At 39.4% G+C, this 13,275-nt stretch overlaps 1 protein-coding gene across 2 annotated transcripts in view; it reads left to right on the top strand.

Annotated features, from left to right (window-relative positions):
• RPS6KA6 (ribosomal protein S6 kinase A6) overlaps window positions 1–13,275 on the top strand; it is a 159,729-nt gene that overhangs the window by 28,483 nt on the left and 117,971 nt on the right. For both annotated transcript variants that reach the window (XM_024129500.1, XM_024129499.1), the window contains exon 2: window positions 8,666–8,725. In XM_024129500.1, coding sequence (XP_023985268.1) covers window positions 8,666–8,725 — 60 coding nt within the window. The remainder of the gene's footprint in view (window positions 1–8,665; window positions 8,726–13,275) is intronic.

Raw genomic sequence — 13,275 nt, 5'->3', positions numbered from 1 at the left:
GAAGGAAGAAAGGAAGAAAGGAAGGAAGAAATGAAGGAAGGAAGAAAGCAAGAAAGGAAGGAAGGAAGAGAGGAAGAAAGGGAGAAAGGAAGAGGAAGGAAGTGAGGAAAGAAAGGAGGAAGAAAGGAAGGAAGGAAGGGACGAAATAAGGGAGGAGGGAAGAAAGGAAGGAAGAATAGAAAGAAAGGGAGAAGACAAAATAAAGTAGGAGAAAATATAGTTACTAAAATAAAAAATAATTATTCAGAAGAAAAATTTCTATTAAAAAAAACGGGTCAGTCTAACCCTAGGACAAATGGTGAAAGCAAAGCTATACAGACAAAATCTCACACAGCAGCACACACATACACACTCACAAAAAGAATAAAAGGGGAAAATAATAGTATATCTTGCTCCCAAAGTCCACCTCCTCAACTTGGGATATTTCGCTGTCTATTCAGGTTTTCCACAGATGCAGGGCACTTGAAGTTGATTGTGGAGTTTTAATCAGCTGCTTCTGAATCTGCTGGGAGAGACCTCCCCTGCTCCTCTTTGTTCGTACAGCTCCTGGGGTTCAACTTTGGACTTGGCCCCGCCTCTGCGTGTAGGTCGTCCGAGGGCGTCTGCCCTTCGCTCAGACAGGACGGGGTTAAAGGAGCAGCTGATTCAGGGGCTCTGGCACAGGCCGTGGGGAGGGAGGGGCACGGATGCGCGGCAAGCCTGCGGCGGCAGAGGCCGGCATGACGCTGCACCGGCCCGAGGCGCGCCGCGCGTTCTCCCGGGGAAGCTGTCCCTGGATCCCGGGACCCCGGTAGTGGCGGGCTGCACAGGCTCCCGGGAGGGGCGGTGTGGTGAGTGACCTGTGCTCGCACACAGCCCTCTTGGTGGCAGCAGCAGCAACCCTAGCGTCCCACACCCGTCTCTGCTGTCCGTGCCGACAGCTGCAGCTCGCGCCCGTTTCTGGAGCTCCTTTACGCGGTGCCCTTAATCCCCTGTCCTCGCACCCCAGGACGCAAAGAAGCAAGAAAAAGTCTCCTGTCTCTTCGGCAGCTCCGCACCCATTTCTGGAGCTCCTTTACGCGCGGTGCGCTTAATCCCCTCTCCTTTCGCACCAGGAGACAAAGAGGCAAGAAAAAGTCTCTTGTCTCTTTGGTAGCTCCACGCCCGTTTCTGGAGCTCCTTTAAGCGGCGCGCTTAAACCCCTCTCCTCGCGCACCAGGAAACAAAGAGGGAAGAAAAGGTCTCTTGCCTCTTCGGCAGCTCCAGACTTCAACCGCACTTCCTCCTGGCTAGCCGTGGTGCACTAACACCTTCAGGCTGTTTTCACTCTGCCAACTCCAGACCTTTCCCTGGGATCAGACTGAAGCCCGAGGCTCAGCTCCCTGCCCACGCCCGCCCCGGCGGGTGAGCAGACAAGCCTCTCGGGCTGGTGAGTGCTGGTTGGCACGGATCCTGTGTGCGGGAATCTCTCCTCTTTGCCCTCCGCACCCTGTTGCTGTGCTCTCCTCCGCGGCTCAGGAGCTTCCCCCTCCGCCACCCGCAGTCTCCACCCGCGAAGGGGCTTCTAGTGTGTGGAAACCTTTCCTCCTTCACAGCTCCCTCCCACTGGTGCAGGTCCCATCCCTATTCTTTGTCTCTGTTTATTCTTTTTTCTTTTGCTCTACCCAGGTACGTGGGGAGTTTCTTGCCTTTTGGGAGGTCTGAGGTTTTCTGCCAGCGTTCGGTGGGTGTTCTATAGGAGAAATTCCACATGTAGATGTATTTCTGATGTATCTGTGAGGAGGAAGGTGATCTCCGCGTCTTACTCTTCCGCCATCTTCTCGCCTCCGACCTGAAGCAGTTTTAGATTTGCAGTCCTTTTGGGTTTCATGAGCTCACTGGGAGGCTTCAATGTACTAATTGAAATAGGCTACCCAATCTATTTGTTTAGTTTTAAACCCTTTAGCTTCTAATTGTGCACATAAAAAGACCAATTTTGAAATTTCAGAAGTTCCCCATTGTAGCCAGATGTTATCTCTGGTATACCATTGTCATTCATCTAGGTAAGCACAAGAGGCAGCACCATACTTTTTGTACAGGTACGCAGCTGGAGTCCCAGATGGGTGAGACTCCTCCCCCAAAACAGTCTTAGACTGTGAACATCCCATTATAGTGCACTCACCAAGAGGGAGCAAGCCCTTAAGCGATTGACCAAACAAAAGACACCCAGAATATGGGCCTGACTCTCAACCTAGGAGGGAGGTTTGGGACTGAGAGGACTTATTACCCAGACCCAACGCCACTGGGGAGGGCACAGAGCACAAGGGGATCATGCAAGTATCTTGCTCGAATCCATGGCGGCTTTGGAGATGGGAGGAAGACTGCTTTGGATCCCAATTCTGACACCAAAAATGTTAACCAAAAGGACCATGAACTGTAAAGAGTCAAAAAGACAGTTTATTTGGGGTCTTGGAATTGCAATTCGGGGATCACAGATTCTGGAGGAACCCAGAATAGTGTCCCACTGGAAGGAAATAACAGGGTTTTTTATAGGATAAAAAGGGCAGTTAACATAGGCTTTCATAGGTTGTTTACCAAGAATTTGGATTGGAGGGTAAAATTGTTCTTTACATACAACTGGGTTTTGAAATGCATCTCATTCATTACTAGGGAAAGGTATGTTTTCTTTAGTCCTGAACAAATCCAGTTCTCAGCATTATTCTTTCCTTTTAGCAGCACAGGAACTATTCAGCAGTTTTAATTTAGAGCGTTCAGCAAAAGTCCAGCATGAACAGCAAACATGGAGGTCCTCAGGTCACATGTCATTCATTCCTGACATAGTTCTTTTCACAACTCATGCCAACTTTCCCAAAGTAACCTGGATGATATTTGTAAAAGTTGATCCTGTGTTGATGCATGCCACCAGCATTACCCTGGCCTTCTGGGTACTTCTGGTGTTTGCCAGTGCAGTCATGGCTATGGCTCACGTGGCCTTTAAGTGTTTGGGTCTTCCTTAGTCTGGATGGCATGTCTGCAGCCAAGATCTGTGATCAGTGATCTTTGATGTTACTGCTACAATTCACTGAAGGCTCAGATGATGGTTAGAAGTTTTTAGCAATAAACTATTTTTTAAAATTAGGGTGTGTACATTGTTTTTTAAGACACAATGCTATTGCACACCTAATAGACTACAGTATAGTGTAAACATAACTTTTATATGCATTGGGAAACCAAAACATTTGTGTGACATGCTTTATTGCAATAATCTCTTTATTTTGGTAGTCTGAAACTGAGCCTGCAGTATTTCTGAGGTATGCCTATATACAGACAAAGACCTTTGTTTTAGGCAGATGTGGACCCACCTCCAAATTTAGATCTGATTTGCTGTAGCTATTTAAATGAAGTGAAAATAATTGAAGAACTCTTGTTTTTAAATCTGTCAGCAGCTAACCTGTAAACATGAAGCTTATTTGAGAGAGAAAATTTTCTTTATATGTGAACTTCTTAAACATTTTTAACATTAGGTACTATATAAATATAGGACTTTTGCTACTGGGTGGAATTTGGGGGTCCTGGAGACTACTTGAAAGTTTATAATACTATCAAATTTGTTGTGAATACTGGTGTCCTATGTATGTTTTGTTAATGATTTACATCACCCATACTTCTCGCTTACCTTGTACTTTGTTCTTCCTTGCTTATCTCGCTACTTCTTTCTTCAGTATATCTGTTAACACCAAGTTATGACGAAACATATGTATGCTTAATAGTGTTAGCATGGCCAGATTGCAGTCTTTTTACAAAACTCTGTGCACTTACGTGTTCATTTTCCCGCACTACCTCCAATTCTAAGGAACTGAAGGGAAAATATTTTTTCTCAGTTTAATTTTCCATGATGAGCTGCTTTTGTCATTAGCAGTAAGAAAATGATAGTTTTGGGGTGACCTATATGATTTTCTGAGATCAGATGAGTACTTTGACTCAGTTTAGTATTTCTATTTGTCCAGAATCTTTTAAAGTGATCTATTTAATTATTTTCTGAGAGGATGAAAATAATTTAAACAAATTATCCACTAGGCTCTGATATGAGAGGGTGTTCACTTGGGTTTGAGTATTTGAGTAAATTATTACTGTCTTTATAATTGTTGATAAGCTTTTCAGAATCTTATGTAGGAAATTTTTTCTTCCCTATTTGGCACTTAATTGGGGAAAACAGCCTATCTGCTTGTTTTTTCAAATTATAAATTTTATTTTTGAAATAAAGGTTTATCGTCCCAGAGAATTCTGAAAATGTTTTTGTTTTCATGCAGGTAAAAATGACTTAATTTATAGTAAATATCACTGAATACTGAGGTCCTTTATAGGAATTAATATTCTTATGCTTCATGCTAATTTAATCATAAGATGGTATGAATTAGAAGTAACCAGTAACTGAGGTAATAGAGGAAAGCAGTATTACCTTTTTCTACGGATAATCCTGAGAGCGATTTTGTAGTAAAATTTCAATTATCAGTATTCTGTCTTAATATTGATTTGTGGACTCTCTTGCTGAATGTGCCTTTTCCTATATGCTAGTGATGAATTCATTACCGTGGTTTTTGTTTCATCCCGCATAGTCTATATGTGCTTTTGAGTTAAAATGATAAATAATGATGCTGTTTATTGAAATCAGGAACCCTGGAGGAAAGCAGATTTATGTGTGTGTGGGGGGAGTTCACTAATTTGTTTTTGTATTGGTTATTTTTGAGACATGTGAGATGAGCAAGTGGAAATGTCAAGTAGGCAGTTCGTTATATGGATCAGGAGCTCAGAAGGGTAGTGTCTGAGTAAATGTGAGTCATGTCAGTAAATTAGCTATCTGGGGAAAGAATGAGGAGCGAGATGAGAAGGTGAGCCAAGTCCATTTCGTGAGGATCTACAGTGTTTCAAGGATATTGAAAAGAGCAAAGAAATTGGAGTAAAAGAAAATTAAAGTATGGTATCACAAAAACGCAAATAGAAGAGAGTGGTTGGTCAACTGTGACATGCTACAGCAAGGTCAAGTAAGATAAGGACATCATTGGTGATGAACCATCATTTATTTGGTTCTTGTTGAGATTTTAGAAGAAAGATGCTAGTCAAGTAAATAATGCAGGGTAAATTACTCTTTAATAAGTTAATTTTAAAATTTACCTACAGTAAAATTCACTCTTTTTCATGTAAGGTTCTGAGCTTGGACAAATACGTAGAGTTGTGTAACCACCACCACAATCAAGGTATAGATTAGTCCCATCATTCCCCCCTGCCACCCCCCGCAATTCCCATTGGTGCCTACCCCTGGGCCTAACCTCTGACAACTGCTAATCCCTTCTCCATGCCTTATAGTTTTACCTTTTCCAGAATGTCCTATAAATGGAATCATACAGTATGTAGCCTTTTGAGGCTGTTTTTTCCCATTTACTATATAATGTATTTGAGATTCACCCATGTTGTTGAATATATCAATAGATCATTCCTTTTCATTGCTGGATAGTATTCCCCTTTCCTCTCTCCCCTTCCCCTGAAACCAGTGATATGAATTCTTTCCCTATAGCATTTTTCAGTGTCATATACATGTAATCATGCAATATTTAGCCTTTTGGGTTTGGATTCTCTGTCAGCACAAAATGTCAGCATTTAAAATTTATCCATGTTGTTACAAGTATCAATAGTCTTTTCCTTTTTATTGATGAGTAGTATTCTATTCTTTCTCCACGTTGAAGGACATCTAGAATGTTTCTAAAAAAGTTATGAACAAAGCTGCTATACACATTCATGTATATTTTTGTGTTAACATAAGTTTCCATTTATCTCAGGTAAATATTCTCCTACTGGTTTCTGACCTCCATGATTTCTCATAAGAAGTCTGCAGTTATTTAAGTTGATGTCTATGTAATGTGTTTTTCTCTCATTACTTTCAAAACTTCTTCCTTTTTTCTTTTGACTTAGAGTAGTTTAATTCAGGTATGTCTTGAGGTGGCTTTCTTTAACTTTATACTTTTTGGGTTTCACTGAGCTTCTTAAAACTGTAAATTTATATTTTTCACCAAATTTGGGAAATTCTCAGCCTTTTTTAAAAAAGTAGCTTTATTGAAACATAATTCACATACCACATAATTCACCCATTTAAAATGGACAACCTTGTGTATACTTAGTATACAGTATTCACAAATATGTACGACTATCACCACAGTCAATTTTATAACTTCTTTGTCACATCAAATAGAAAGCTTTTACTATAGTTTTAGCTATCACCCCCATCTCCCCATCCCCCAGCCCTAAGGAACCACTGAATTACTTTCTGTCTCTACAGACTTTCCTCTTAACATTTTATGTGAATTGAATTGCCATTATTTATTTAATTTTTTCTGTATTACTGTTTTCTTTTTCTGTGATGTTAATGATATAGATTTTAGATCTTCTGATATTGTTCCACATGTCTCTAAGACTCTGTTCATTTGCTCTTAATCATTTTCACTCTCTTCTTCATATTGGTTAATTTCTATTGATCTGTCTTCATTTATTATTTCCTCTGCCATCTCCATTCTTTTATTGAGCCCATCCAGTATTTTAAAAATATTTCATACATTGTAATTTTTAGTTTTAAAGTTATTTACATTTGATTTTTTAATAGTTTCTTTTTCTCTGCCTATAACTTTTAATCTTCCCATTCAAGTGTGTTTATTTTCACCCAAAAGAGCATAGTTATTATAGCTGCTTAAAGTCCGTGTTAGCTATTTCAACATTGGAGTTGTCCTGGAATTGATACCTGCTGATTTTGATTGTTTCAGCAGACAGTCTGTGTGGTTAGGTTCAGACTCCCAAGTTTTATCTCTCCCTCTCTGGATGATGGTTCCAATGTTAAATATGCTTTCAGAGTGTTTGGGTCAGCACCCTGCATTTGCCACTTAGTGCCTGTGCTAAGTCAGTGGTTTAGTCTGAGACTTGAGCAGTGATTGATATTGCAGTTCCATTTTCAAAGCCTTTGTTAGACTTCTTTGGTTCTATTCCACACATGTGCAGTTTGCTGTTGAGGCCAGGACTGTGTCTGTTCATACACAGAATTAGGGAATATCCTTTTCCCATTTGATCTCTTCCATGATTTCCTCTACGGATTCTCCAGTTGACATGGACCTTTTATTCTTGTTCCTCTGACCAGAAATTTGAATTTCTCTCATAGTCTTAGCCTTTCATGCTGTTACGTAGCTTTGTACTGTTGGGGCTGCCTGTCGGGGTGAAGTGAAGGAGAGAGTGAAAAAAACAACAACAGGGATTACCCCCCATACTATTCTTATATGAGCCTCTTTTTCTGGTTCCTCTGACCAGAGAGAGAGGTTTTCTCATGAATGAGGCTTGCCTTGGAGCAGGAATGACAGTCAAAAAAGGGAAAAAAAGTGGGAAAAAAAGAAAAATTAGGGTTCTCCTTATGCTCACCAGCTCAAAAGTGTGTCTTTTTCTGGTCCTCTGTTTAGAAAGTGGGATTTCTCTCGGAAATTTTGTTCATACAGGCGTTCCATGACTCAGTCTCTCCTTGGGTCAAAATCAAGAGATAAAGGTGAAAAATAAACCCAAGAAACTCACCAGAGTACTAGTTACTATTCAAATTTTGATTTCCCTTCCTAACCTGCTTGCTATTATTTAGTTTTCAGAGTCCTCAGGTAGTTGCTTTTTGTGTTTTGTCCAGAGTTTTTAGTTAATAATCAGAGGAGAGATAGTCTTATTCCATCTTGGCTGTTGCCAGAAGCTCTATTTAATTTACTTTTTTCTTCTCTCTTTCTTTTTTAATATTTTTAAAATTTTCTGTGGACGCATAAATAGACAGTGGTAAAATTTATTTTTTAGACCATCTTGCTGTTGCTTAATTTTCAAACATCTTGGATCAGTGGTTGGCAGACTTTTTCTGTAAAGGGCCAAACAGTAAATATTTTAGGCTTTGCAGGCATAGGTTCTCTGTCAACTGTTCAACTCTGCTGTTGAAGTGAGAAAGCAGCCATAGATAATATGGAAATAAATGGATGTGTCTGTGTTCCAGTAAAATATTATTTATAAAAACAGTGGGCCAGATTTGGCCCATGGGCTACAGCTTGCAGACCCTTGATCTAAGTTCTCTATGCTTACTCCTTCCTGAAGTATTGCTTGAAGAGTATTATTATACAGTAAGCTTTGTATTTTGAAATAATTTTGTTTCCATGGCCATTTATATTTTTCTCCTATAGTTTATTATTTCTTCTGTAGAGTAACTCAAATTTTAATTGAACTGATCGAAAGGAAAGGAATTCACAACAGTGCAATTATATGAAACTCTTCCCATCCTAATTTGCTTTGAATATATCCTCACAATAAATTTCCTCCGTGGTATTTTTCCTGTCTCATATATATTTGGTTCAGGACAGTCCTAGTGAATGTATACAGGTCATATGTTTAGTATATGTTCATTCACCATAGCACAGCTTTAAACAATATGAAATGAATACTCAGCTCTGAAATTCAAGGATTTTCAAAGACAATCTGGAAATCATATTAGTAATGTTCCTTTTTTAGTACCTTCTATGTGTCCTTTGTCCTTTTGTGTTTCAGTAAGTGTGGATCTTGTTAAATTGTGAAGGGCAGTGCCTAGGGTCATATTTTTCTTAGTTACTACTCTTGTTCTATTACTCTTGAACTTCAGTTTTTGAACAATATTTTTCAGGTGAATGGTCTTAAAATGGTTGATGAGCCAATGGAAGAGGGAGAAGCAGATTCTTGCCAAGTAAGTACTCATGTTAACTTATTAAGCTACATTTTTAGACTATAAGGAGAGAGAATAATATGAAAGGAGAAAATCTGTCAATTAAAGAAATGTATTTAGGTAAGTTAATAAGCAAATCCAATTATTAATAAAACGGCAACAGTTCAAAATATAGGCCAGATTTTCTTGCCAGAAATTCTTATCCATAAAGTTTTTTTTTTTTTTTTTTTTTTTTTTGTGGTACGCAGGCCTCCCACCACTGTGGCCTCTCCCGTTGCAGAGCACAGGCTCCGGACGCACAGGCCCAGCGGCCATGGCTCATGGGCCCAGCCGCTCTGCGGCATGTGGGATCCTCCCGGACCGGGGCACGAACCCGCGTACCCCGCATTGGCAGGCGGACCCTCAACCACTGCGCCACCAGGGACGCCCCCATAAAGTTTTTTTTTAACAACTTTATAGGGGCATAATTTGCATGCCATGAAATTTACCCATTTTAAGTGTAATGGATGAAGTTTTTATTACCAGTATATGAGTAACTGGATTATTTAAATATAGAATCCTCTGAATTAAATAAGACTGTCTTCAACTTCAGAGTAGAAAGGAGATCTAATGAGAAAATATTTAACTAAAAGGATAAACTGAGGTCATTTAAAATCTATTTCCTGGCTTTCAAAAAGGATTGCATGTAAATTATTTCAGAAATTTCTAACTAGTTTAAAAGACTGCTTAGCTATTAGGCCATGCTATGCAAGGCCTGTAATCCTAGTCTCTCGCTTTGCAAGATCTAGTTATACAGAAGAGAGTTCTTAAGATTTTAGGGAGGGTCTGACTAAAGTAGACATCTCTATCGATGTTGTTATTTTGATTATCATTTCTATAGATATTTTCATAGAATTGTAGATTTTGTTTAAACCTGGAAGGAGCCTCAGAGATAGTATTCTATAATACCTTCATTGTATAGGTAAGTCTACTGAGACCTGTAGAGGTTATTATGATTTATACTAGGCCATAAAACTAACAAGTAGCAGAATCAAGGCTTAATGACCCAGTGTGCCTCATGTTAGGTCAGCTGTGTATTGTGTAGATGCAAAGAAGTGGAAAATAAGGAAAGCACTGTTCTTTTCTTATTTAATTGTGGATAAAATCATTCTTCATGTCCTTATTTTCCCCCTGAAACCGGTTAAAGTGAATTTTGCTCAGATAGGTACCAGCAGAGAGATTAAAATTGGGTTTGTCCAAGACTCTCCTTTGAAATGTCCTATGTAAAAATCAACTTTCTCTGCAGATACTGACGTTGTAACAATAATCTCAGTTCTCATTAACAAGATGGGAGGTAAAATGTTGTCATTTTAGCTTTTGTAATTTACATAATAACTTTTATGTTACTTTTGAATGTAATTAAATGTAAACTTCTATCAAAATCATCTAGAGGGCTTCCCTGGTGGCACAGTGGTTGAGAATCTGCCTGCTAATGCAGGGGACACGGGTTGGAGCCCTGGTCTGGGAAGATCCCACATGCCGTGGAGCAGCGGCCCGTGAGCCACAGTTACTGAGGCTGTTCATCTGGAGCCTGTGCTCCGCAACAAGATAGGCCGCGATAGTGAGAGGCCCGCGCACCACGATGAAGAGTGGCCCCCACATGCCACAACTAGAGAAAGCCCTCACACAGAAACGAAGACCCAACACAGCCATAAATAAATATAAATAAATAAATAAATAAATAAATAAATAAATAGGAAAAAAAGCCCGTGACAGATGTGGTGAACCTATGATCTAAAAAAAAAAAATCATCTAGAGCTTTATCTGCAGATCATATGCACTAAGGCGTAGTAATATTTATGTTGCTAGTTTATAAATGATAGAGTGTAAGGAAATACAAAGGCAATGGGTAAGTGTGTATTTCAGTATTAATAAATTAACAGGGAAATACCATGCCCCACAACACAGGAGGAAAAAAAATGTGTGTGTGTATGTATGTATGTGTACATGTGTAGCCAATGTAAACACATAGACATATATATAGGGTTATTGCTAAATATTTACCTTTCTAACTTTAATTTAAAAAATGATGGTACCAATGAACTTATTTACAAAACAGAGTCACAGATGTAGAAAACAAACTTATGGTTACCAAAGGGGAAGGGGGAAGGGATAAATTGGGAGACTGGGATTGACATATACACACTACTATATATAAAATAGATAACTAATAAGAACCTACTGTATAGCACAGGGAACTCTACTCAATACTCTGTAATGACCTATATGGGAAAATAATCTAAAAAGTAGTAGATGTATGTATATGTATAACTGATTCACTTTGCTGTACAGCAGAAACTAACACAGCATTGTAAATCAACTATCCTCCAATAAAAATTAATCTTAAAAAATGAGCCAAGAAGTACAGTTTTAAAGGAAAGACAGTAAAAATATAGTGCTCGATGTTAATGTGATTTACATTAGGCAGTCAACTTCAGTGGCTAGAAAGGGGAATCTAAAGTTTTGCAGAATAAGGAACCTAGAATCACTTCCAAGGATTTGATTTAATTTGTGGCCTGAGTTATTGGGACTTAAAACATTATGTATTTCTGCTGTGTGAGAGTTCAGATATTCATTTTGTGTCAGTTGAATGATCTGGGTGATAAGAAACACTAACCATATAAATTTTATTTTATTTTTAAATTTTTTTGCCTTGCCTCGCCTGGCTCCTGAGTCTAGCCCGCAACTGACCACAGGGCCATGGGAATACTTGGTGCTGTGTGGATTGGATTTGATCAAAATCCTGGGTAGAGAACAGGGGAAAAGTGGGGTCCCAAAGGAAATTCTGGGAGCTGTTTTACCAGATGAGTGATGCTCCCTACTCTCTATGAGGGAGGCAGGACAGACAGAGCACTGGATTGAGAGGAGGCCTGGGTTCCCATTCTGGTTCTGCTGTGGACTCACTGTGTGACCTTGAGCAAGTTACATATTAACTTCTCTGGGCCTGGCTTTAAAATGAGGAGGTGAGGTGGGATGCTCTCTAAGGGACCTTCCAGCATCAAGAACCTTACCATTCGGGGGCCTTTCCCATCTGTTTAGTCCATCTGTTTTCTTGTGCCTCTAGATTCTAGTAGTAAGAATTCATAGAAAACCCAGTGGGTTTTTTGTAGGTAAAGTTTCGGAGAGTAGGGCTAAGTTTGGGAACTGTAGCAGGGCTAGAGAGGCTTAAATTTCCACATAAAGGACTGGGTTCATGGGAGAATTTGGGGCCTGAGCAAATGGCCAGGGACTACTAAGGTTTAGGGCTTGTCTGCCACTGGGGTTAAACCTCACCCTGTGCCAGGTGTCAGGGCTTAGTGTGTGGCCAGAGTTGGGGTCATTGTGAGCATTGGGGTCATTTTTAAAAAATTTTCGAATTTTATTTCATTTATTTTTTATACAGCAGGTCCTTATTACTCATCAATTTTATACACATCAGTGTATACATGTCAATCCCAATAGCCCAATTCATCACACGCCCACCCCAGCCCCCTGCCGCTTTCCCCCCTTGGTGTCCATACGTTTGTTCTCTACATCTGTGTCTCAATTTCTGCCCTGCAAACCGGTTCATCTGTACCATTTTTCTAGGTTCCACATATATGTGTTAATATACGATATTTGTTTTTCTCTTTCTGACTTACTTCACTCTGTATGACAGTCTCTAATATGGTAATTCTATTTTTAGTTTATTAAGGAACCTCCATACTGTTCTCCATAGTGGCTGTATCAATTTACATTCCCACCAACAGTGCAAGAGGGTTCCCTTTTCTCCACACCCTCTCCAGCATTTACCATTTGTAGATTTTGATGATGGCCATTCTGACCAGTGTGAGGTGATACCTCATTGTAGTTTTGATTTACATTTCTCTAATAATTAGTGATGTTGAGCAGCTTTTCATGTGTTCTTGGACATCTGTATGTCTTCTTTGGAGAAATATCTATTTAGGTCTTCTGCCCATTTTTGTATTGGGTTTTTGGTTTTTTAATATTGAGCTGCATGAGCTATTCATATATTTTGCAGATTAATCCTTTGTCTGTTCATTCGTTTGAAAATATTTTCTCCCATTCTGAGGGTTGTCTTTTCATCTTGTCTGTGGTTTCCTTTTCTGTGCAAAAGCTTTGAAGTTCCATTAGGTCCCATTTGTTTATCTCTGGGCTTTCTATCTTTTTCCATTGATCTATATTTCTGTTTTTCTGCCAGTACCATATTGTCTTGGTTACTGTAGCTTTTTAGTATAGTCTGAAGTCAGGGAGTCTGATTCCTCCAGCTCCGTTTTTTTGGCCTCAAGACTGTTTTGGCTATTCGGGGTCTTCTGTGTCTCCATACAAATTTAAAAAATTTTTGTTCTAGTTCTGTAAAAAATGCCATTGGTAATTTGCTAGGGATTGCATTGAATCTGTAGATTGCTTTGGGTAGTATAGTCATTTTCACAGTATTGATTCTTCCAATCCAAGAATGTGGTATATCTCTCCATCTGTTGTTATCATCTTTATTTTCTTTCATCAGTGTCTTATAGTTTTCTGCATACAGGTATTTTGTCTCCCTAGGTAGG

This window comes from Physeter macrocephalus, chromosome 21 (assembly GCF_002837175.3).
Source record: "Physeter macrocephalus isolate SW-GA chromosome 21, ASM283717v5, whole genome shotgun sequence".
NCBI classification, from domain to species: Eukaryota; Metazoa; Chordata; class Mammalia; order Artiodactyla; family Physeteridae; genus Physeter; species Physeter macrocephalus.
The sequence above is the reverse complement of the archived record's forward strand: the minus strand, read 5'-3'. Positions and strand labels throughout refer to the sequence as shown.